This window comes from Dreissena polymorpha, chromosome 16, assembly GCF_020536995.1.
Source record: "Dreissena polymorpha isolate Duluth1 chromosome 16, UMN_Dpol_1.0, whole genome shotgun sequence".
Classification (NCBI taxonomy): Eukaryota; Metazoa; Mollusca; class Bivalvia; order Myida; family Dreissenidae; genus Dreissena; species Dreissena polymorpha.
In genome coordinates, this window is record NC_068370.1 from 5,513,850 (window position 1) to 5,537,148 (window position 23,299).

General features: G+C 36.1%; 2 protein-coding genes across 2 annotated transcripts in view; both read left to right on the plus strand.

Annotated features, from left to right (window-relative positions):
* The window catches only part of LOC127862900 (actin-binding protein IPP-like), a 35,148-nt gene extending 32,114 nt beyond the window's left edge, over positions 1-3,034 (plus strand). The window contains exon 10 of the mRNA XM_052402174.1: positions 764-3,034. Coding sequence (XP_052258134.1) covers positions 764-988 — 225 coding nt within the window. The 3' untranslated portion in view covers positions 989-3,034. The remainder of the gene's footprint in view (positions 1-763) is intronic.
* An 8,981-nt stretch (positions 3,035-12,015) lies between these two features.
* On the plus strand, positions 12,016-19,655 carry LOC127862763 (insoluble matrix shell protein 4-like). The gene is made up of 4 exons (XM_052402018.1): positions 12,016-12,286; positions 12,588-13,331; positions 13,789-13,815; positions 19,522-19,655. The coding sequence occupies exons 1-4, from the start codon at positions 12,016-12,018 to the stop codon at positions 19,653-19,655; spliced, it is 1,176 nt and encodes a 391-aa protein (XP_052257978.1).
* The last annotated feature ends 3,644 nt before the right edge of the window (positions 19,656-23,299 follow it).

Sequence of the window (23,299 nt, forward strand, 5' to 3'; positions counted from 1 at the left end):
AGCTTTCAAGTTTGAAGGTTATGAATAAGAATAATAAGCATATAAAAAAAGATTTACTAAAAGCGTTTTTCAAATAACCATATGCTTGATTGATGATTGATAATAAGAACACATTGAGGCCATTAAAAAGCCATTTAAAAAAGTAAAAGTATTTCATAAGCAATCTTATGCCATCACATTGCTAATGTGTATATTTCAATGTCAAAGTTAAGAATGGCCAATTATTGCTGTGGTAACATTTGCAAATATGGCTGCTGTTTCCGTTTCGTTGTACAAATTTTAACGTATTTTCATTGTAGAATATAAAATCATGCATTTTCTCATCATGATTGATTTGCTAAATATTTGTTACATTCATTTAACATCAAATGAACTAAACCACAGACAATTAAAATGATTTGTAAGTATGTAACATTTTCAAACAAACACATTTGTTCATAAGAACCCTTGTCTGATATTTGAATAATGAAATTAAAGTAAAAGGACAGTGACTTTTATGTATCCCTTATATAAGGGTCAGGCTCTGGGATAATGGGGTGTAATGCCTCGGCATACTCTGTCATCCCAGATGACACTTTCTGCTTTTATGGAATTTTCATTTCAAGGAAGTCTCTTTAAAACAAAAATTCCAGTCAAGTTGGAAAGTGTCGCCCCTGATTAGCCTGTGCAGACTGCGCAGGCTTGTCTGGGGCGACACTACACACATGCATTAAGCCCTGTTATCCCAGAGTGCGGCTCATATTTATCTATGCCTCACTGGCAGGGCTACTGGGTGGAGGTGGCGCCCATGCTCAGTGAACGGGCAGGGGCCTGCGTGGTCGTGGTTAACAACATGCTGTACGTGATGGGTGGCCGCAACTATGAGGACGAGTTCACAGCGCCCTCTACCCTGGAGACGATGGAAGGTTACAATCCAGTAACTGATACATGGGCCTATGTGGGTACAATGCTGAGCAGTCGCTGTGAGGCAGCAGCTGTGTGCATTTGAGAGACTCGGCTGAAATCTCTGTGATACTCAAAAACCCAGTCTGTTTCAGATGACATGTTTTTCATTCAAGCAATATATTACTGTGTCATTCGTTAAATATCGGCGTATATTTAGATTTATAGTGCATTTGCAATCATTTGAGAGATGTACACATTGCTTTGTAATACAAAGCATGCTGAGCAATTGACCAGTCGCCAAATGCGAGATCGCTCCGCCCACTAAGTTGTGTTTTCATAAAATGCTTTATCCATTACTCCGACAGTCTTTGTTTGTCGGACCATGTGGCAGCAATAAACGAAATCTGATTGATTACATTGTGAGTTTGATTGACAGCTGGCGACTGGTCAATTCAACTAGCGACATAACCCTTTACAATTTAGATACGTTTTTTACGCATTTGTAGTACCTCAGAAAGTTAAATTTAATGAAAGATCTTTCTTACTAGATTCCAGTTTTAAGGGCTTCATTTCCATCCCTTAGATACAGATGAGCAGAAAACAGCATAAAACCTGAACAGTTACTCGCAGGCTGTTCTGGTTTTATGCTGGATGCAAAAGCCATTTTCAGTTTGCTTCTTATGGGGGAAAGGGATTGTCTTTCTTACCTAATAGTTAATTCCTATTTTTGAATGTTATGTTTTATAAAGACAAATACTGAAGATATACAAAAACAATGTTGGTGTACCTTTGGAGCGCAGTCAATGTAAGGATGGAAACTTGAGGCTTTTATATAATTTTTTGTTTTAAGAAATTCTATTCTAAACAAAAACACAGTCTAGGAAAAAATTGCAAATGCATTAAACCCTTTTTTACCAAAGCGCAGCTCATATGTATATTTATAATTTAAAAGATCATGTTTCTCAGTGTCCAAACTTGCGTGAACAAGAATAGTGACTTGCATCAAAGAGTTAATCCTGATTTTTTAGAGAGGAGCTCAAATTGAATACCTTTTTACATTATCAGCAACTGCCTCTGAGATCATATAATCAGCCATCACACTTTAATTTCGTTTCATTCCATTTTATTTTACTTTTTCATATATATTGATTAAATTATATACTTTTCTGAGCAAGATATTATTTTGTGGTAGCAAGTGCAGGTTTTATGTAATGTTTATCTTTCCATTACATGAAAAGGGATAAACGAACAATATAACTTAATAGAATCTATTTGTTACATTTCATAAACTCACGTAATTGCTTATAGAGTGACATACATGTGAAAGTTTAAAGTATGTATTATTATGATTAATTCATATGCGTTTATTTATTACTCGGCTTAAGTACGGCTTTTATGTTGAGTTGTATTTTGCATACAAATATGTTTCAATTATTTGTTTGTACTAGTCTGATTGTTGTAGTGTACTTGACTTCACTATTTAACCCTTTCAGTGCGGGAACCGAATTTTAAAGGCCTTTGCAAACAGTTTGGATCCAGATGAGATGCCACAGAACGTGGCGTCTCATCAGGATCCAAACTGTTTGCTATTCTGATAGTATTCTTTGAAAAAAATCGAAGAAAATGCTAATTTTAGAAATTCTGCAGACGACATTTTAGCAGACGACAAATTTCCCAGCATGCAAAGGGTTAATTATAAATTGAGCCTTGTTCTAGAAAATAGGGCTTAATGCATGTGTTCCCACATTAGCCTGTGCAGCTAACCAGGCTATTCAGTGACGAAACTTTCCGCTTTGAGCGAATTTTTTGTTCAAGGCAGTCTCTTCTAACCAAAAATCTAGTTGATGGGGAAAGTGTCATCCCTGATTATTATTCTGTGTGGACTGCTCAGCCTAATTTGGGACAACAGATTACGCACATGCATTAAACACAGTTTTTACACTACCAGATGCTAGTGTCTTGATTTTTTCTGGCAATTACTCTTCAAAATAACTTATTTTTAGGTGTTATGAGATACATATCAGATATTATGCATACTATTAATTTGGGTGTTACTGTTATTAAACTATTTGATTTGTTTATTGCTAACTATCACATAGACATTTTTTGTTTTAATCGAAATTATTATGCTAATAAACTTTTAACTGGTGCCTGTGTTAAACTATACCCTCCCCCACAACAAAATGAGCGGTTACAATTGACCAGTCGCCAAAGTATCGATCGCTCCGCCCACATTTTTCAATCAGCCAATCAGATATCGATTATTCACAAACCCCTCAGCAACGCTTATCTGGCCGCCATTTTGTCCGACAAACAAAGCATGTTGTACATATGGAATGGACGTAATTTTTAAGAGTTTACACAGGTTTTATATCAAATGCATGATCATTACTGTTCGATCATAATTCAAAATTGTAGGTGCTATACATACTTTATAAAAGGTTATTATTTTATCTTTATTTCTTGAACATATGAACGAGTTATGAGAAAACAAACACAATACATAGTTTAACCACACCAGGTGTGTGTTCTATAAAACGTGTTATACCGTTTGATGCACAATATTATTAAGCAGTTTGGGCAACATAATAATTGCCACACGTGCTTATTAATCTCAGCGTAATTGTCGATGATTAATAAATAACAGTATGTTGCGTGGATCTCAGAATGAAGGAACATGAAGGCATTGTTAGGTACTGTACACAAGAAAAGAAAACTAATTACTTAAATGATTTCCAATTATATATTTATTTTCTGTGGATCATAAACAAGGGAAATCATTATAAATTGTTAACTTAAATATTGATTTAACTAAAGTAAAAACAACAAAAAGGTGATTTCAACGCGGCTTAGCCAGCTTAAAGCGACTTCAAGTGTAAAATGTACGGCTTATAATACAACAACAACATTTCTAATACAACATATATTGATACGGGGAGAAATGTGAAAATTGCAATTAACATATAAGGGCCATCTTGTTATAAATAAGCAAATGCATAATTGGCTAAATGTATTCAATTCGAATGTTCGTGAACAGCACCGTAATGCCAACATTTCATTTTTTGATAGCGAAATGTAACAGGTTCGCATTAAACATAAATGAAATAAAATGCATATTAGACTATCTGTTAATGAAACCACGAAATTAGGCCTTTATTAAATTATGGTTACAATCAAAATTAAATTTATATCTAAATAAAAAAATAGGTGTCTTTTTAAAAATAACACAATAAAACAAAGATCTAAACATTTTTAATTAAGTAAAAACCCATCCTGATATGGATATGTCATTTGCATTTAATAAAAATATTTTCAAAATTATATATGAATAGCCACCGGGTTCACTGTCAGACGGTTGAATACAAGTTCAAAATCAATATGAAATAAATGCTCATTTTTACAACGGATTTTTCATCAACTCCCGATATAATATGTATAAGAAACGTTTCTGATAGTCAGTCTGCCGTTAACTCATTTATTTTGATTACGCCATTTCTCTCTAAAGTATTTATGATTGTATTTACGTTTTACAAAGCAGTTTAGTTTAGTGTGCGGCTTTAATAATTTATATTATAGAAAAAAGCATAATACATCATTACAAATATAGAATGTCCCCCACGTAATCCGCTATAATTGCGTTCTGCTTGTCGAAGTTTTCTAATCACTAGACCACGTGACTATGTGGGCGGAGCGATCGATAATTTGGCGACTGGTCAATTGCCACAAGGTGTCAGTTTGCCTGTACAGACTTCTGATTTCGTGTTAAGAGAAACATATTAGAGGTACTAACTTGAAACTTCATATTTAGGTAAATCTAATTGATTGGGTGTGCAGTGCACATCAACTATATTCATCCCTAGCATGTCAAAGAAATTAAAGAGGCATCACGTTCGAGGGAGACAGATCACATTTTAGGGATGTCCAGTACACACTTATTATAACTTGATTCCGTATTTTAAGAGTTTTGTCCCCTTTTCCATTTTTAGTTCACTGACCAGAGGCCAGCGGGGCTTTTGTCTTGGTCCTGTCTCCGTTGTGCGTGCGTGTGTTAACTTTTTAGCTCACCTGATTGCTCAGGTGAGCTTTTGTGACCGGTCTTTGTCCGTCGTCCGTCCGTCAACATTTGTTCGTAAACATTCTAGAGGCCACATTTATTGTCCGATCTTTATGAAATTTGGTCAGAAGATTTGTCCCAATGATATCTCGATCAAGTTCGAAACTGGGTCATGCTGGGTCGAAAACTAGGTCACTAGGTCAAAAAAAGAAAAACCTTGTAAACACTGTAGAAGTCGCATACGTGCCCAATCTTCATGTAACTTTGTCAAAATGTTTGCCTTAATGATATGTTCGTTGAGTTCAAAAGTGGTTCCGGTTCGTTGAAAAACATGGCCTTCTGGCGGGGGCAGTTTTCCTTATTTGGCTATAGAGAAACCTTGTAAACACTAGAAGTCACAATTGTTGCCCAATCATCATGAAAGTTGGTCAAAACATTCGTTTTATTGATATCTCGGACGAGTTCGAAAATGGTCCAGATCGGCGAAAAAACGTGGCAGCCAGGGAGCGGAGCAGTTTTCTCTAAATGTATATAGTAAAACATGTGAACACTCTAGGAGGCACATTTTTGGCCCAATTTTCATGAAATTTGGTCAAAATGTTTGCCTTAATTATATGTTGGTTGAGTTCAAAAGTGGTTCCGGTCCGTTGAAAAACATGGCCGCCAGTGGGCGGGCAATTTTCCTTATTTGGCTATAGAGAAACCTTGTAAACACTCTAGATGTCACAATTTTTGCCCAATCATCATGAAAGTTGGTCAAAACATTGGTTTTATTGACATCTCGGACGAGAGTGAAAATGGTCTAGATCAGTGAAAAAACATGGACGCCAGTGGGCGGGGCATTTTTCTATATAGGTATATTAGTTAAAAAATATGTGAACACTCTAGAAGTCACATTTTTGGCCCAATTTTCATGACATTTGGTCAGAACATTTGTTTCCTTGATACAAGAGTTGAGTTCGAAAATGGTTCCGGTCAGTTGAATAACATGGCTGCCGGGGGGGGGGGCAGTTTACTTCTGTTAATATAGTAAAAAAAGCTTGTGAACACTCTTGAAGTCACAGTTTTTGCCCAATCATCATGAAACTTGGTTTTATATATATCTCAGATGAGTTCGCAAATGGCCCCGATTGGTCAAAAAACATGGCCACCAGGGGGGTGGGGCAGTTTTCCTTATGTGACTAGAGAGAAACCTTGTGATCGAACTCTTTAGCAGTCACATTTTTTGCCAAATCATCGTGAAACTTAGTCTATAAATTGGTTTTATTGATTTCTCGGAAAATTTGAAAAATGGCTCAGTTCGGAGAAACACACTTTTTAGCTCACCTGATTGCTCATTTGAGGTTTTAGGATTGGTCTTTGTCCGCTGTCCGTCCGTCCGTCCACATTTGGTTTGTAAACACTAGCATTCACATTTCTCAAAATTCACAACTCAAAATATCGGTAACCAGGTCAAATCTTACACACAAAAAAACACTGCAAATGCCAGAGTTTTGGTTCAATAATAATGAAACTTGACCAGGATGTTTGTCTGGACAAAATCTAGGTAAAGTTTGACATTTGGTAAAAATTGAATGAACCGACTCCTCTCAGGTGAGCGAACTAGGGCCATCTTGGCCCTCTTGTTCTTGAACATCTTCTCCTAAACTACAAGTCCAATTCTGATAAAACTTCTCACAAATGTTCATGGGATGAACCTCTTTCAAATGTGTTCAAATTATGCCCCTGGGGTCAAATTTGACCCCGCCCCGGGGTCATTAAATTGAACATATGCTTATATAAAGCCGATTTTGTGCAAACTTTAAAAATCTATTGTCCATAACCATTGGGCCTAGTGCTACCACATTTGGTATGTAGTGACATTTAATAGTTCTCTACTTTGTTTGTTCAAATTATGCCCCTGGGGTCAAATTTGACTCTGCCCCGGGGGTCACAAAAATGAACATATGCTTATATAAAGCCAATTTTGTGCAAACTTTAAAAATCTTCTTGTCCATACCCTTGGGCCTAGGGCTACCAAATTTAGTATGTAGTGACAACCTATAGTTCTCTACTTAGTTTGTTCAAATTATGCCCCTGTGGTCAAATTTGACCCTGCCCCGGGGGTCACAAAAATGAACATGTGCTTAAATAAGGCCTATTTTGTGCAAACTTTAAAAATCTTTCTGTCCATAACCGTTTGGCTTAGGACTACCAAATTTGGTATGTAGTGACATCTAATAGTCTTCTACCAAGTTTGTTCAAATTAAGCCTCTGGGATCAAATTTGAATGTTCCCTAGGGGTCACAAAATTGAACATATGCTTATATTGGGCCTATTGTGTGCAAACTTAAAAAATCTTCTTGTCCATAACCATAGGGCCTATTTCTACAAAGTTTGGTATGTATTAAAATCTTAAAGTTCTCTACCAAGTTTTTTTCTAATTATGCCCCTGGGGTCAAATTTGACCCTGCCCCGGGAGTCACAAAAATGAACATATGCTTAAATAAGGCCTATTTTGTGCAACCTTTAAAAATCTTCTTGTTCATAATTATAAAGCCTAGGGCTACTAAATTTGGTATGTAGTGACATCTAATAGTCCTCTACCAAATTTGTTCAAATTATTCCACTGGGCTCGAATTTCTCATAAACATTTACTTTGTTTAACAAACATCCTCAAAGTTATCATTCCTACTGCCTTTCGGCACCTCATGAACCTGAAAAACTCGTAATTTTATGTTTCTTCAGGCAAATATTATCTTTGTACAATAAACAATTCTTCACCATGTTAACAATCCTGCTACACTCACTAGTGCCTCAAGAATGAAGTACGTCATTAATCTACGTCATTAGGTATTTTGCATATGTCATGAACTATATAAGTAACAGAAACTTTGAAACATACAATCACTTTTTGGAATTTTGGAAAAAGATTCATGATTGAATGAAGGAACTTTCATTAATCTTGTAGAACATGCGTAGATTTGATCTTCAGCATCTAAAAATATGTGAAATAAAAAGAACGACAATATCGTTTGGAGAGATAAATGTACCTACGTTATGAGCCAAGGACCTGTGCGAAAATTCTCGGGCTTTTTAGTCTGTTTAGTTATCACCGTAGTAACGTTGTCCATATATAAACATGCTCGCCCTTCCAACTTTAAGCGCCCAGTGGGACGAGGGATAGAAAGAGAAAGTCGCATGCTTGAGCACATTTCAACCCATGAGCATTGCACACTTTTTTGCTTAAAAGAAACAGTGGAGCGATACAGGGCCATCATGGCTCTCTTGTTTTGCTTAAATGTTGTCTTAACCCATTTATGCCTAGTGGACTCTCACATCCTTCTTAATTGGATCAATTTATTTCCAAAATTAGAGATATCTATTATATTTATTTCTATATTTAGAATATTTCTTACAGAAATTCCTTCAAGCAAACAGTGCAGGCCCTGATGAGACGCCGCGTGATGTAGACCCTGATGAGACGCCACATCATGCGGCGTCTCATCTGGGTCTCCGCTGTTTGCCAAGGCCTTTTTTCTAGACGCTAGGCATAAATGGGTTAAGCATATCTCGAAAACTTTTAATGGTTTGAAACTTAATTGACAGCTAGATTTTATTACGGTGATGGTGTGCAATAACTCTTTCTTTCGCATGTGTATTGTTCTGAATTAATTTTGCTTAATGCATGTGCGTAAAGTGTCGTCCTAGATTAGCCTTTGCAGTCCACACAGGCTAATCAGGGACGACACTTTCCGATTTCATTGTATTTTTAGTTTCAAGGAAGTCTTCTGACTGAAAATCGAGTTTAGGCGGAAAGTGTCGACCCTGATTAGCCTGTGCGGACTGCAAAGGCTTATCTGGGATGACACTTTACGCACATGAATTAAGCCCAGTTTTCCTAAAACAAGGCTCATATATTTGTTTTTATTAGTCACATCGTACTGTCGCCATCGTATCATCGCATTGTCGCCATCGTACTATCGCGTTATCGTACTGTACTGTAGTCATCGTATTATCGCATTTTCGCCATCGTATTGTCGTCTATCGCCTTCCGGTACACATGCGCACATCGTATTTTTTCCTTGATTACGGAATGCCATTAGGGCAATCGTGGTTACACATTACAATCCAGAGGGCGACAGTGCGATAGTACGATGGCGACAATGCGATAGTACTATGGCGACAATGCGATAGTACGATGGCGACAATGCGATAGTACTATGGCGACAATGCGATAGTACGATGGCGACAATGCGATAGTACGATGGCGACAACGCGAAAGTAGTACTATCGCATTGTCGCCATCATACTATCGCATTGTCGCCATTGTACTATCGCATTGTCGCCATCATACTATCGAATTGTCGCCCTCTGTATTTAAATGTGTAACGACGATGGTCCTAACGGTATTCCGTACCCGAGATGCAAGTGTTTCATTCATATAGACAGTTTAACCCATTTATGCCTAGCGTCCTAAAAAGGACTTTGCAAACAGTGTAGACCCAGATGAGACGCCGCATCATGCGGCGTCTCATCTGAGTCTGCGCTGTTTGCTTAAAGAAATTTCTGTAAGAAGTCTTCTTTATATAGAAATAAATATACTAGACATCCCTAATTTTGGAAATAAATTGATAAATAAATTTAGAAGGATGGGAGAGTCCACCAGGCATAAATGGGTTAAAATAAACTTTTGACTGCTCAACTGTTATAACATGTATAAAATATGAATACAAACGTAATATTTAAAGATACATTGATATAACATTTATTGTTTGCAGTTTTTTATTGTAAAATAGAAACACGTGTATATTTTTTTAAAATATGTATGTGATGCTAGAAATTGTAATTCCCATTGTCACCACGCGGCATTTATTCAATTTAATAAGTATTAATATCCGAATTGATTAAATTAACATATTTTTTACATTAGTCATAGCAGGATATCCCGAGTCTATATTCTGGTAAGCTATAGTTCGGTTTGTATTTTTCCACTGTTCCTGTGTAAGATCGTGGAGTCTTTTAATATCACCAGCATCCCTTGGAAGGCTTTATCACAACAGTTTGGTAAGCAACGAGGCAGTACATGTAATATGATGAAAACCGTCCACTTCGACTTTATTATTGGAACCATTTCGCAACTCAGCACAATATTAATTACATAGTATATTTACCGGGTTGCTTTTGATGCCTTTTTATAAAGTCGTTGCACAATGCGTTATGAATAATGCATATTGTTAATATCTTGTTCGCGATTTTTAAGAGAAAGCATTAACATTTCTCAGAACCAAATAAACGCCTTTGAATGTTAAACATAAAGTTACCAAACCAGAAAGTACGCTCCGTTATATCTTTCATCGTACCCTAACACCAACCACGTGCTTGAGTGCACAGGAACTTGCTTTCAAGCTGACGTCTTATGTAATGTATGTATGTAAATGAGAATAAATAATGAATCCTATTGCACTTGCAACATACGCGGTAAAATGGTTTTCAAACAAATTTTACTGCGATATATATTAACATGTATATTGCCATACTAGTAATAACTGAAGGCATGGAACGGTATATAAGGATCTACAAATGCACGGAGACGGTCGAAGCCTGAACAGTCGATCGCTCTTGTGTTACTGTTAAGCGTGTCCAAGGTAAGTGATTGCTGAATATGTTATTTTCTGAAATAATGTTGTTACCTCAATCTTTTGAAACAATTGAGTCGCGTTCTGAGAAAACTTGGAATATTGCATGTGCGTAAAGTGTCGGTCCAGATTAGCATGTGCTGTCCGCACAAGCTAATCAGGGACGGCACTTTCCGCCTAAATTGGATTTTTGCTAAGAAGAGACTTCATTTTAACAAAAAATGTCATAAAAGCGGAAAGTGTCGTCCCTGATTAGCCTGTGTGGACTGCAGAACGTTGCTCAATTGATTATAGTTGAGATCCTTTTTGTAATAAAACATCGATCGGAAGGATAACCTGCATTTTGTAGTTTCCGTGGTTAAATTCAAAACATTTTTTCAACGTTCCACATAGTGTATATGCAGTTTAAAAAAATGATTAGTATACGTTATTTTCTTTTAATAGTATACGATAACATTTTGTACGCTAACATCGATAGGACCAATAACTTGTCGTTTTTTGTTGAAATGATATCATCACGAAATGACTTCACGCCATATTGTTTCCAAAATGGTTTCTTTATTTCATTAGATACAAATTAACAACCGCTTGTGAATTCACACTAACGTTATTTTTGCCAAGCACTTTTCCGTAGGATCGTGTACATTTTAGATAATGAAAATATTATATAGCCGAAATTTAATATGCAGTATTAGAATACTGTAGTGACACTTGTGAATGACTTACTTAATGTCATTTTCTTTGTTAATGTATTTGAATATAGCATGTACTGCATAAACTTCTACACATGTCTCATATTACGGTATAGAATATGAGCATGTTATATTGCTTTTTGTATATGCATAACATTCCATTAGTAAAAACAACGCTGCACATTATGCCTTACCAGATTGCCAGATTAAAATATTCAGATTTTCTTCTTATTAAACAAGAACAATCTCAACGAAAACGTTGCGATCATCAATCATCAAAAATACGAGCTTAGGTCAAAAAGGTCGTTTTCTTTTGATAACTTATGTTCATTTTAAGTTATTCCCCACTTAACAAGGAGGGCCAAAAACAGAACTCTTCCATTTTTTTGTAGCTGCAGCATTTATTGCGTTATTTTAAAGTAAATTACATTAGATATATAGAAAGAAACCGCTTTCTTACTCTATTTGATTGCACAGACAACGATGATATTCATGAAATACATTTAACAGTAAATTCATTAACGAAACCAGTCAAACAGTGCAATCTTATTCATTCAATACATTTTTTTTTGCAGCGACAGCCTTTAAAAACTATTTTTTTATTAAAATTCTTGACAAAGATGCGACCATAACTGCTGTGCAACCTACAGATACAAACATATTGTTCAAATACATGTACATATAAACTCTGTTTGGCTACCAGAAGTTACGAAAGGAACATTTTAATGATAATCCCCAATTAACACATTTTATCTTGCAGACAACAATGAACGGTTTGTTGATATGCGCGTGCCTGTTTGGCGTTGCTGCCGCTGGATCAATCGGCCGGTACGAAGGTGATAATGACAACTGGTACGGTAACCAGTGGAATTTCGGAAGGTACGGTAACTGGGGGAGGAACAACTGGAATAACTGGTATGGAGAAAACAGGGATAACTGGTATGGAAACGATTGGAATAATTGGAATGGCGACAACTGGTACGGAAACAATTGGAATAATGAAGGAAATCAAATGAGTGGCTGGTACGGAAAGTATGGTAAGAAAGTATTTTACTTAAAAAAATTCGATATGTAATAGTTTTGAAATATAGCGAGACACTTATCTTAACAACACAGTTTACATGATATATTATATCATGGAGATTTTAACAATGAAACTATATTTTTAAAGTTTCTGATTTGTATGATTTAAATGAGCTTTTTTTACTTTGGTACCGAGCCATTCAATTCATTTGTATTGTATATATACGGAATAGTACATACTTATGATCTAAATGCACTGAAATGAGGCAAATATGGACACAGCATTATGACAAGCTTTTTCTTTAACAATTCCAGGTGAATATCGCGGCAACTACAACGGCAACTATTACAATAACGACAACGGCAACTATTACAAGAACGACAACGGCAGCTATTACAAGAACGACAAGGGCAACTATTACATGAACGACAACGGCAACAATTACAAGAACGACAACGGCAACTATTACATGAACGACAACGGCAACTATTACAAGAACGACAACGGCAACTATTACAAGAACGACAACGGCAACTATTACAAGAACGACAACGGCAACTATTACAGGAACGACAACGGCAACTATTACAAGAACGACAACGGCAACTATTACAAGAACGACAACGGCAACTATTACAGGAACGACAACGGCAACTATTACAAGAACGACAACGGCAACTATTACAAGAACGACAACGGCAACTATTACAAGAACGACAAGGGCAACTATTACATGAACGACAACGGCAACAATTACAAGAACGACAACGGCAACTATTACATGAACGACAACGGAAACTATTACAAGAACGACAACGGCAACTATTACAAGAACGACAACGGCAACTATTACAATAACGACAACGGCAACTATTACAGGAACGACAACGGCAACTATTACAAGAACGACAACGGCAACTATTACAAGAACGACAACGGCAACTATTACAGGAACGACAACGGCAACTATTACAAGAACGACCACGGCAACTATTACAAGAACGACAACGGCAACTATTACAAGAACTACAACGAGAACTACAACGAGAACTACAACGGTATGTTAGTATATATTTTGAACGTGATTAGAAATGTATCAGAATCTTTCATTTTAAACATATTATGTGGTAAACCCTTTCAACCTTCGGATCTATAAGACTTTTACAAGAGCAAAACGTTGCCATGACTATTCTAGGCACTATTATGTCATCTTTACAAACATGGCATATGAGCTTCGCTCTATTACAAACGGTTTAAATGCACGTCGGTTCAGTGTCGTCCCAGCTTAGCATGTGAAGTCCGCACAGGCTAATTAGGGACGACACCCCACCGAAACTCTATTTCGGTCAAGACAAGTCTTCCTTTCAAACGAACAATACAATAAAAGCGGATAGTGTTGTCCCTGATAAGCCTGTGCGGACTGCACATGCTGATATGAGGCGACATTTTACGCATATGTATTAAACCCCGTTTTCTTTGAGAGTGACTCATTTGTGTTATTTTCTTTTATTACAGGATTTTACAACCGCCTCTTCGGAAAGAGTAAGTTTAGACGTTTAATTGCATGCAACCATACAAAATGTGTTTATTTTTGTAACAACTAAATGACATGTTGGATAAAAATAAACTAATAAGCATGTGAAATAAAGAATTATTATCACTAATGAAAGCAACTATTAAGTATTATGAACCAAATGTATAGCAAGTGATTATGCTTATACTGCTATTGTATTTTTACCAATTTTTTTAGCATAAATACTTCCATCAGGTAAGACAGTGCTTATAAAATAAAAAAGTTTGCATTTGCAACTGAAAGCAAGCCTAGGGTTTAACGCTTCTATTAATAATTTGGTTACGATTTCTTTTTTGTTTTAAAGCCACACACCTTTAAATGAAATACATGTTAATCAATTCATATAGATGCAATTTGAAAGTGTGCAAAATTGTCAATAAATCTATAGCCTAGTAAGCAAGTAATTAATAATTGTTTTTAAATTTTAAATCCGAAAGTAGGATTTCTATACGTATACACTATTTCAACAAACGCGATTATTTTAAGTTTTAAAGTGCACAATATACGGATTTCTACCTTGTTACCACCAGGTTTATTCTAATTGGCATAGATAAAATTAAATCTATAGCCTAGTCATCAAGTTATTTATTATTTTTTAAACGGTACCGCTTTTAAAACCGAAAGTAGGATTTCTAGACGTATACGTCCATTTCGACAAACGCGATTATTTTTAAGATTTAAAGCGCAAAAAGCACCGATTTCTACCTTGTAACCACCAGATTTATTCTTATTGGCATAGATATAATATGTTTCTTATTTATACTTAAAATTATTATGCCATGTAGTTTATTTCAAGGTGTGTGGCTTTAACTTTTGTCACCCTTTTCAGAGTAGACCTAGAGCTGTAGAGCCCTGAAAACATTCTCCTCATTGGCCGGTTAACCGACGTCCAGAGATTCCTGCTTCGGTGTTTTTTAATGTTCATTCTAAACAAAAATAAAAGAAATATATAATGTGCTTTGTTTTCGTGACTTGTCGTCGTAGTTTTGGTTGCTCAAAAGGTGTTTAATATATCTTCATAATATGGCTTGACATTGTATATACATTTTTATGGACCATCTCCTGTGAACGATATTTTCTGTTGTCTGATATAAATCATCAGTCCGGCATATTAAACAGCACACGGCACTTATCAGTTACGAATCCATTTAGGAGAAGAATACTTACCGTGCTACATCTCTTATTATTTGAAATGTCCGCAAGTCTGATAATTTTCTGTTAAATATTAGCATGTCCCGTATTTTAGTTACAGTTTGATCATTAATACATGATCCTCGCTCTTGACGCACATGCATTTAACCCCCTTTTCACAGAGCAGGGTCCATATATTTGTTGCAAGCTACAAAATTCGTTGTTATTTGTTTTGTCGTGTGATTATTTGATAAAACATGGCCTTTTTACCCATATCCTGCGCAAGTCAAAGGGGAACATTGACGTTTAATACGCTATTATATTTCCATACACTTTATTCTCTTTTAAATAAGTACTAAATCATCGATTGGCGCATATGTTATTATATACTCAGAAAAGTTTGTCCCAAAGGGACATCTTTTGCGGCGCATGAAACTCAGTAGAAGTAGTAACATCGTTGGTGTGAAAGCGCAAATATATGAGACGCGGGGCTTTATGTATGTGCGTAAAGTGCAATCCGCACAGGCTAATCAGGGGCGACACTTTCCGCTTTTATTGTATTTTTCGTTTAAAGAAAGTCTCTTCTACACGAAAATCCAGTTAAGGCGGAAAGTGTCGTCCCTGATTAGCTTGTGCGGACTTCACAGGCTAATCTAGGACGACACTTTACGCACACGCATTAAACCCAATGTTCTCAGAACGCGACTCATATTTCTTAGAACCAGTTGGATTTAGTGATAACCGTGGTACGGAAGGATGATACTACACTGTGATTCAATACTGATCATATTTCCTCAGGTTTGCATATTTCCTCAGGTTTGTTTGTTTCACGTAATGTCTCAACCAAGCAGCAAATAAGGCGGGCAAGAACATGGGGATTTGGATATTTCCTCTTTATTGTGAACATGATTGCAAATGTTCTAACAGTATGCAAATTTGTATTTTTTAGATATAAGGTGAGCGCTTTTGGACATTATTGGCCTCTTGTTGCAAATATTTAACAAGAAGTTTAAATATTATAATAACAAATCTATAATAGAATACGTAAAATAAGAGGGTACTTTCTGCATTCCGCACAGGCTTATGAGGGATGACACTTTCCGCTTTCATTGTTTTCTTCCGTTTAAAGAACGTCTCTTCATAGCGATTCCAGTGTAGGCGAAAAGTGTTTTCCCTGATAAGTTTATGTGATGAGCACATAATAACACTTAACGTCTTAACGTACATGCATTAAGTCCCTTTTTCCCAGATCGAGACTCATTTACATAAGCAACACAAATTGCATAGTCCGTGTTAACAGTCAGCTGATGTTGTGCATGTTGGGCAGTTTGCACATACCGACGTCAAATCAGATACTTTCATGTCACTGATAATATACGATAATTCACGAAAATATGATTGACCAGCTATCTGAACTTCGAACTAATCATTTCAACATAACACTATTCGTCAAGCGCCTTTCAACGTGTGGTAAATTACTGTTATAACGTCGCCCGCGGCGAACGTTTACGGCTCGACGTTTTTGACGTCGACACGCTCGAACTAGAACCGTAGTTTAGACGTAGAGTTTATACTAGTCCCTAGCCTGGGTTATTAGTACACATTGTGTTTTAGCTTGTTGACGTGTAAGATAGTTAAAGTATCTTTCCTTGTTTTTGTGTCACGCGAACTTCAATTTCGGGAATTTCGGGAATTACATTTTGAGGATATTTTCGTTCGGATTTAGCGATTCAGAAGTTGAAAGGTACCTTAAGTTAAAATTTTTACTATTAACATTTCTGCGATTGTAAAACATGTCACCACTGATGTTCTTAATTCCATACATGAATAACGTATGCCCATATACACTTATTTAATACCGTACATTTTAATAAAAACTGTACACGCGACGTTTGTTTGTTCATGACAATGTCCATACGACGCTAAGGAGGTATAACACATCATTTTTCTTTTAAATTAATGGAGAAAAAAACCACAAATACTGACATCTTTTTTTTATACCGGTAATGTACAGATATACTTGAAACCTGGTACCGGTAATTCGTTTATACAATAAGTTTTATTACGGATAATTATTTCTTGTATGTTACATAAGTATTGCTTTATGTGTACGTCATTAAAAACGAGCATTAAGGTATAATTATAAATATAAACGGGAAGACATATAAACACGAAGACTGTAAGAACAATGCAGCCCATGCTGCATAACAATGAGACTCGAATCTTGCAACTTTTTTTCTTGAATGTTTATTTAAGTACCGTATGTCTTTAACCCATCTAAGCCTAGTGGACTCTCCAATCTTGCTAAATTGGATCAATTTATTTCCCAAAATTAGGGATGTCTAGTATATTTATTTCTATATTTAGAATATTTCTTACAGAAATTCCTTTAAGCAAACAGCGCAGACCCAGATGAGACGCCGCATCATGCGGCGTCTCATCTGGGTCTACGCTGTTTGCCAACGCCTTTTTTTCTAGACGCTAGGCATTAATGGGTCAATCAGTGGGTACCAATAAAGGCTGAGGGTTTTTTCAGGAGAACTGAGCGCATATTTGCAGTTTGATGACAAACAACTTACCGAGTAACCAACTACGATCTTGGAAAATTTAATTCCGAGTAGTCAGTGTAGTGCTACGCACACTGAATAAGTATTGTTAAGAATTCAGAACATAATTGCTCATCGTCATTAACATATGTCTGCAGTAACATGTTTTCGTGAGAATGTCACATGGATGAGGTTAACCCATTTATGCCTAGCGTCCTGAAAAAAGGACATTGCAAACAGCGTAGACCCAGATGAGACGCCGCATGATGCGGCGTCTCATCTGGGTCTGCGCTGTTTGCTTAAAGGAATTTCTGTAAGAAATATTCTAAATATAGAAATAAGTATACTAGACATCCCTTATTTTGAAAATAAATTGATCCAATTAAAAAGGATGGGAGAGTCCACTAGGAATAAATGGGTTAATGCATAGTGACCGCATACTTTCAGACGTAGTTTTATAATTGCAACAATTATAAAATTATTATGTACTTATTTTCTAAAAAAATATTTTATACTACCGGTATATATATATATATATATATATATATATATATATATATATATATATATATATATATATATATATATATATATATATATATATTGTTCACACACCTTTCTCCCTCTATATAATTTATCGACTGTGAACGAATATCTATTAATAGATCCTAGAAATAGGAAATGACGTTGTTGTGAAATATAATTATCTCCCTGTTAATACACAAATATATTCATGATTTCAATCCAACGGATTTCCGCGGTGTCTCTAACATAGTGTGAGGGTAGTTTAGAATCCTTATCGGATCTTGCCCTAATACAACTATGGTTTCATGTTTGTAAAAAAGTGTCTATGTATGTAACATTGTCCATTCTGTGTATGTAAAAATTGTTCCCACGTCGAGATGTGTTGCGGTGTAAGTGCGAGAAATATAACTGTGAATGAACCATCCTTTTTGGGGGGGATGGGAATTTCATAGTATGTATGTCTCGTTCTGCACCGTAGCTAGGCGCACACGCCGAAGTCTCAAATGGGAATATGTATGTCTGTTTGTATGTCTGTGTATCTGGTTGTTCACACACCTTTCTCCCTATATATATATATATATATATATATATATATATATATATATATATATATGTAAACTATTTTTCGAATATTTAATCATATTATAAACTAAACATGGATATCTAGTTTCCTATCCACTATTTTGTTTTAGCTGTAAAGTAGTTAAACTTAAACATATTTGGACGGCATCTTTAATACGTTGGGGTAAATGTATTCCCAACATTTGCATACGGCTACATCATTCATGGAGATTCAATGCTGTTTTGAATATTTTGAAGCAGCTCGACTAAACAAAACTATCGTAACACGCCACACTATTTGCGGAAGTAAATTTATTATTATAGATTTACACACGCGTGAAACTGATGATGACTTGTACGCTCGAGGCTAGTGGGACTTTGAATTTACCATGTGATTGTAAAAACATTGACAACCACAAATATGTTGTTTGAAATTCATAAAACTCGAAAACATCTATGTTATTGACGCCAATAATGGACAAAGAACCGACTATGATTTACGCAGATGTAAATTCAGCAAATAAGGCAGAAGAAATACAAATACACGTGGTTGTACAGTTACACAACGAAATATTAAATATTGTAAATGTCAAGTTCCAATCCCTAAATATCTTTGGCTTGAAACCGGACGACTTTAAGCCATTTATGCCAAGCGTCCTGAAAAAAGGCCTCGGCAAACAGCGTAGACCCAGATGAGACGCCGCATGATGCGGCGTCTCATCTGGGTCTGCGCTGTTTGCTTAAAGAAATTCCAGTAAGAAATATTCTAAATATAGTTATTAAATATACTAGACATCCCTAATTTTGGAAATAAATTGATCCAATTTAGAAGGATGGCAGAGTCCACTAGGCATAAATGGGTTAAAACAAGCACAGTCATAGCCAAATTAATGTTCTGGTGCGAATTATTAGGATTGAATTATGATGATGATGAGGAGGAGGAGGATGACGAAAATGATTTTGTGCTACTGATGATGATGGTAATCGTGGAGGTGGTGGAAGTGTTGATGGTGATGATGACGATGATGATTGCGATGCTGTTCTGAACACGAGCGCCTTTTTGTAGAAGTTGGTTTATACCAAAGTATTGTACAGCATGAAATAATATTTATTTAAATTTATTTAAATGAGCTTTCTTCTAAGAAAACTGGGCTTAATTCATGTGCGTGAAGTGTCATCCCAGATTAGCCTGTGCAGTTCGCACAGGCTTATCAGGGACGACACTTTTCGCCTAAACTTGATTTTCGGTAATGAGGGACTTCCTTGAAAATAAAAAGACCATAAGAGCGGAAAGTGTCGTTCCTGATTAGCTTGTGCGGACTGCACATGCTAATCTGGGACGACACTTTACGCACATGCATTATGCCCAGTTTTCTCAGAACGCGACTCAAATGATAGTAAACCATTTAATTGACTTGCAGCGGAAAAACTTTTCAAAGCAACTAAAATATTTTGGAAAAAACCCACAAAACAAACCCACATTGCATTTACAATAAGCACTCGCGTCATTTACTTTTCAAACTGCAGCAGAGTATCCAGTGTGAAGGCCTGAAGACTTCAGAGATCGTATGGAAGAATTAGACTTGGGTCTCTTTTATGAGAACAATTAAAATATCCTTACTTTTTAATTCAATATGAATGTTAATATGATCGAAATAGGGAAACCATTAAATTAATGAATCAAGGGAAATCAATTGTATGTAGTGGTAGGTTTATACGTAATCAGCGAATAGTTTTAGTGAATGGGGATTCTTCTGTAAACATTTAGTGACAAATATCGCGATTTGTTTTAAAAAGAATTAAAATGTCGTAACAGACTGTAATCATCCAATGTAAATCACTTACACTTAAATCACTTACTCTTAAATCACTTACACTTAAATCACTTACACTTACATCGACGAGTGAAGAGAGTGGGTCGGGTCGGACATGTGTATCGACGACGACTTTAGGGGACATTGTCTACAGGTGTACATGTTTTAGATTATGGTATACGATAACAGCGAGGCTAATTGATATACATCTAAATACGGATATTAAGCTGAATCCAGAACACAGCCTTGATGACTTGAAGTTAAATATAGGTATAAACGCATAGATTACATATAGGCCGACGTAGTCATGCTCTTATTTCCTATGCGCCAGTCACGTTAGACAACAAATCCAATCTAGATTTTCACCATTTTGTTTGTCATACCTGCGATAGTTTCTCATGCGATTGTCACCACTTAAGATGTCCATTCCAAATGTCTTTGAAAAACGTTCTCTACAAAATAGGGTTGGTAGGTCCGGTAACCGTTCTTTGTGTACGTTATCCGATACGCGAGTTTTTTCCTCTTGTAATAGGGATATTCAACGACAGAAATCTTCAAAGTCTATTCAACATGCTTTCTTTATATGAGACGTGTTCTTAGAAAACGGGGCTTGATGTATGTGCGTAAAGTGTCATCCCAGATTAGCCTGTGCAGTCCGCACAGGCTTATCAGGGACGACGCTTTCCACTTTTATGGTATTTTTCGTTTGAAGGAAGTCTCTTCTACACGAAAATCCAGTTAAGGCGGAAAGTGTCGTCTCTGATAAGACTCTGCGGACTGCACAGGCTAATCTGGGACGACACTTTACGCACATGCATTATGTCCAGTTTTCTCAGAACGCGACAAAAATGATCGATTGTAGTAAAGATCAACCTGCAATAACAAATACAAGTATATTGTCGGCAACAAATATAGGGTCGGATTCGTGAACACCAGCAACTTTTCACTCGTATTAAATGCTACAATAGCATTAAGCTGAGTATAAATAAGAGAAGCCAATAGCTCTTGACTATTCGATCGTTTACACTTTAAAATTGACGAAACAACACATGCTTATTTAATGTCCTACTAACCAACGTAATGTGTTCACCAAACACATTTTCTTGCGTTTTCCTGATATTTTTGCGTTTTGTTTGATGTATCATCATCGCAAGATATTAAATTGCTTTATGATATTCGGCGAGTTTTAAAATAATTGAAATTAACACTTTCATGAAATAATGAACTATATATGAACGAACCCCTTATCTTATTTGTTGGTGGTTCCTATACGAAAGATACATGTATTATTTTTCAGTTGAGCGCTTTAGTGTTTTATCAGATCTAAAACAGGTAGGACGGCTTCGTACTTAAAACGGATATATAACTTTTATATATCTGTTCTAACACGACAGGGCGGTATATTATTGTACACGGATTACTGACTTTGCCAGAGTCACTTTACTTCTTAATTAACACGATGGTTAACACCTTCATAACACTCGAGATACAATGGATCTTTAAGTATAGCAATTGCCTACGGGGATACAAATATACAAGATACACATTGTACATATTTCCAGGAACTCGGCTTATTCATCTGACATTTCATACTATTGAATGCTAAAAATAGAGTGTCAATGTTGTAATATATGTAGGCTTAACCCATTCACGCCTAGCGTGTAGAAAAAAGGCCTTGGCAAACAGCGTAGACCCAGATGAGACGCCGCATGATGCGGCGTCTCATCAGGGTCTGCGCTGTTGGCTTAAAGGAAATTCTGTAAGAAATATTCTAAATATAGAAATTACTATACTAGACATCCCTAATTTTGGAAATAAATTGATCTAATATAGAAGGACGGGAGAGTCCACTAGGCATAAATGGGTTAACTCTGCTTCCTTGAAAATAGGATGCGGGGCAAATGTGCGCAATACTTTATTTGTTTCATTTCACAACATGCAGGTGCGGCTAAACCGGCGAACATCTGCTCAGTTTGTTGTGGCCTTATCGAAATGCAACGAATTATTTCCAAACAAAATCAATTTAGGTCTGATAATTTTTAGAGAACATCGGTTCACATGAACCAGACATCCGTATATAAGCCAATGCCCGAGGCGGTGATTTACGGCGGTCAAGAGGCATGTGCTACAGTAAATGTCAGACACATTAGTCAGAAGCCGGGATCATATGGTTAATACCTGCTTAGTAATTGAAGTGCCGTTTCGGCCACCACCCATCTAAGGCTGAATCGGAAAGTAGTTAATTATGTAAAACATACGACACTGTGAGCACATCTAATATATAACGACACATTAAGACATGTGAGCACATCTAATATATAACGACACATTAAGACATGTGAGCACATCTAATATATAACGACACATTAAGACATGTGAGCACATCTAATATATAACGACACATTAAGACATGTGAGCACATCTAATATATAACGACACATTAAGACATGTGAGCACATCTAATATATAACGACACATTAAGACATGTGGGCACATCTAATATATAACGACACATTAAGACATGTGAGCACATCTAATATATAACGACACATTAAGACATGTGAGCACATCTAATATATAACGACACATTAAGACATGTGAGCACATCTAATATATAACGACACATTAAGACATGTGAGCACATCTAATATATAACGACACATTAAGACATGTGAGCACATCTAATATATAACGACACATTAAGACATGTGAGCACATCTAATATATAACGACACATTAAGACATGTGAGCACATCTAATATATAACGACACATTAAGACATGTGAGCACATCTAATATATAACGACACATTAAGACATGTGAGCACATCTAATATATAACGACACATTAAGACATGTTTTTCGAAATACATGGGC

What these genes read in the sequence shown, in the direction of transcription:
- LOC127862763 (XM_052402018.1), top strand. Translation starts at nt 12,016, where the DNA reads ATGAACGGTTTGTTGATATGCGCGTGCCTGTTTGGCGTTGCTGCCGCT. An exon ending in TGGCTGGTACGGAAAGTATG is followed by an intron (nt 12,287 to 12,587) that starts GTAAGAAAGTAT and finishes TAACAATTCCAG; the next exon opens with GTGAATATCGCGGCAACTAC. An exon ending in CTACAACGAGAACTACAACG is followed by an intron (nt 13,332 to 13,788) that starts GTATGTTAGTAT and finishes CTTTTATTACAG; the next exon opens with GATTTTACAACCGCCTCTTC.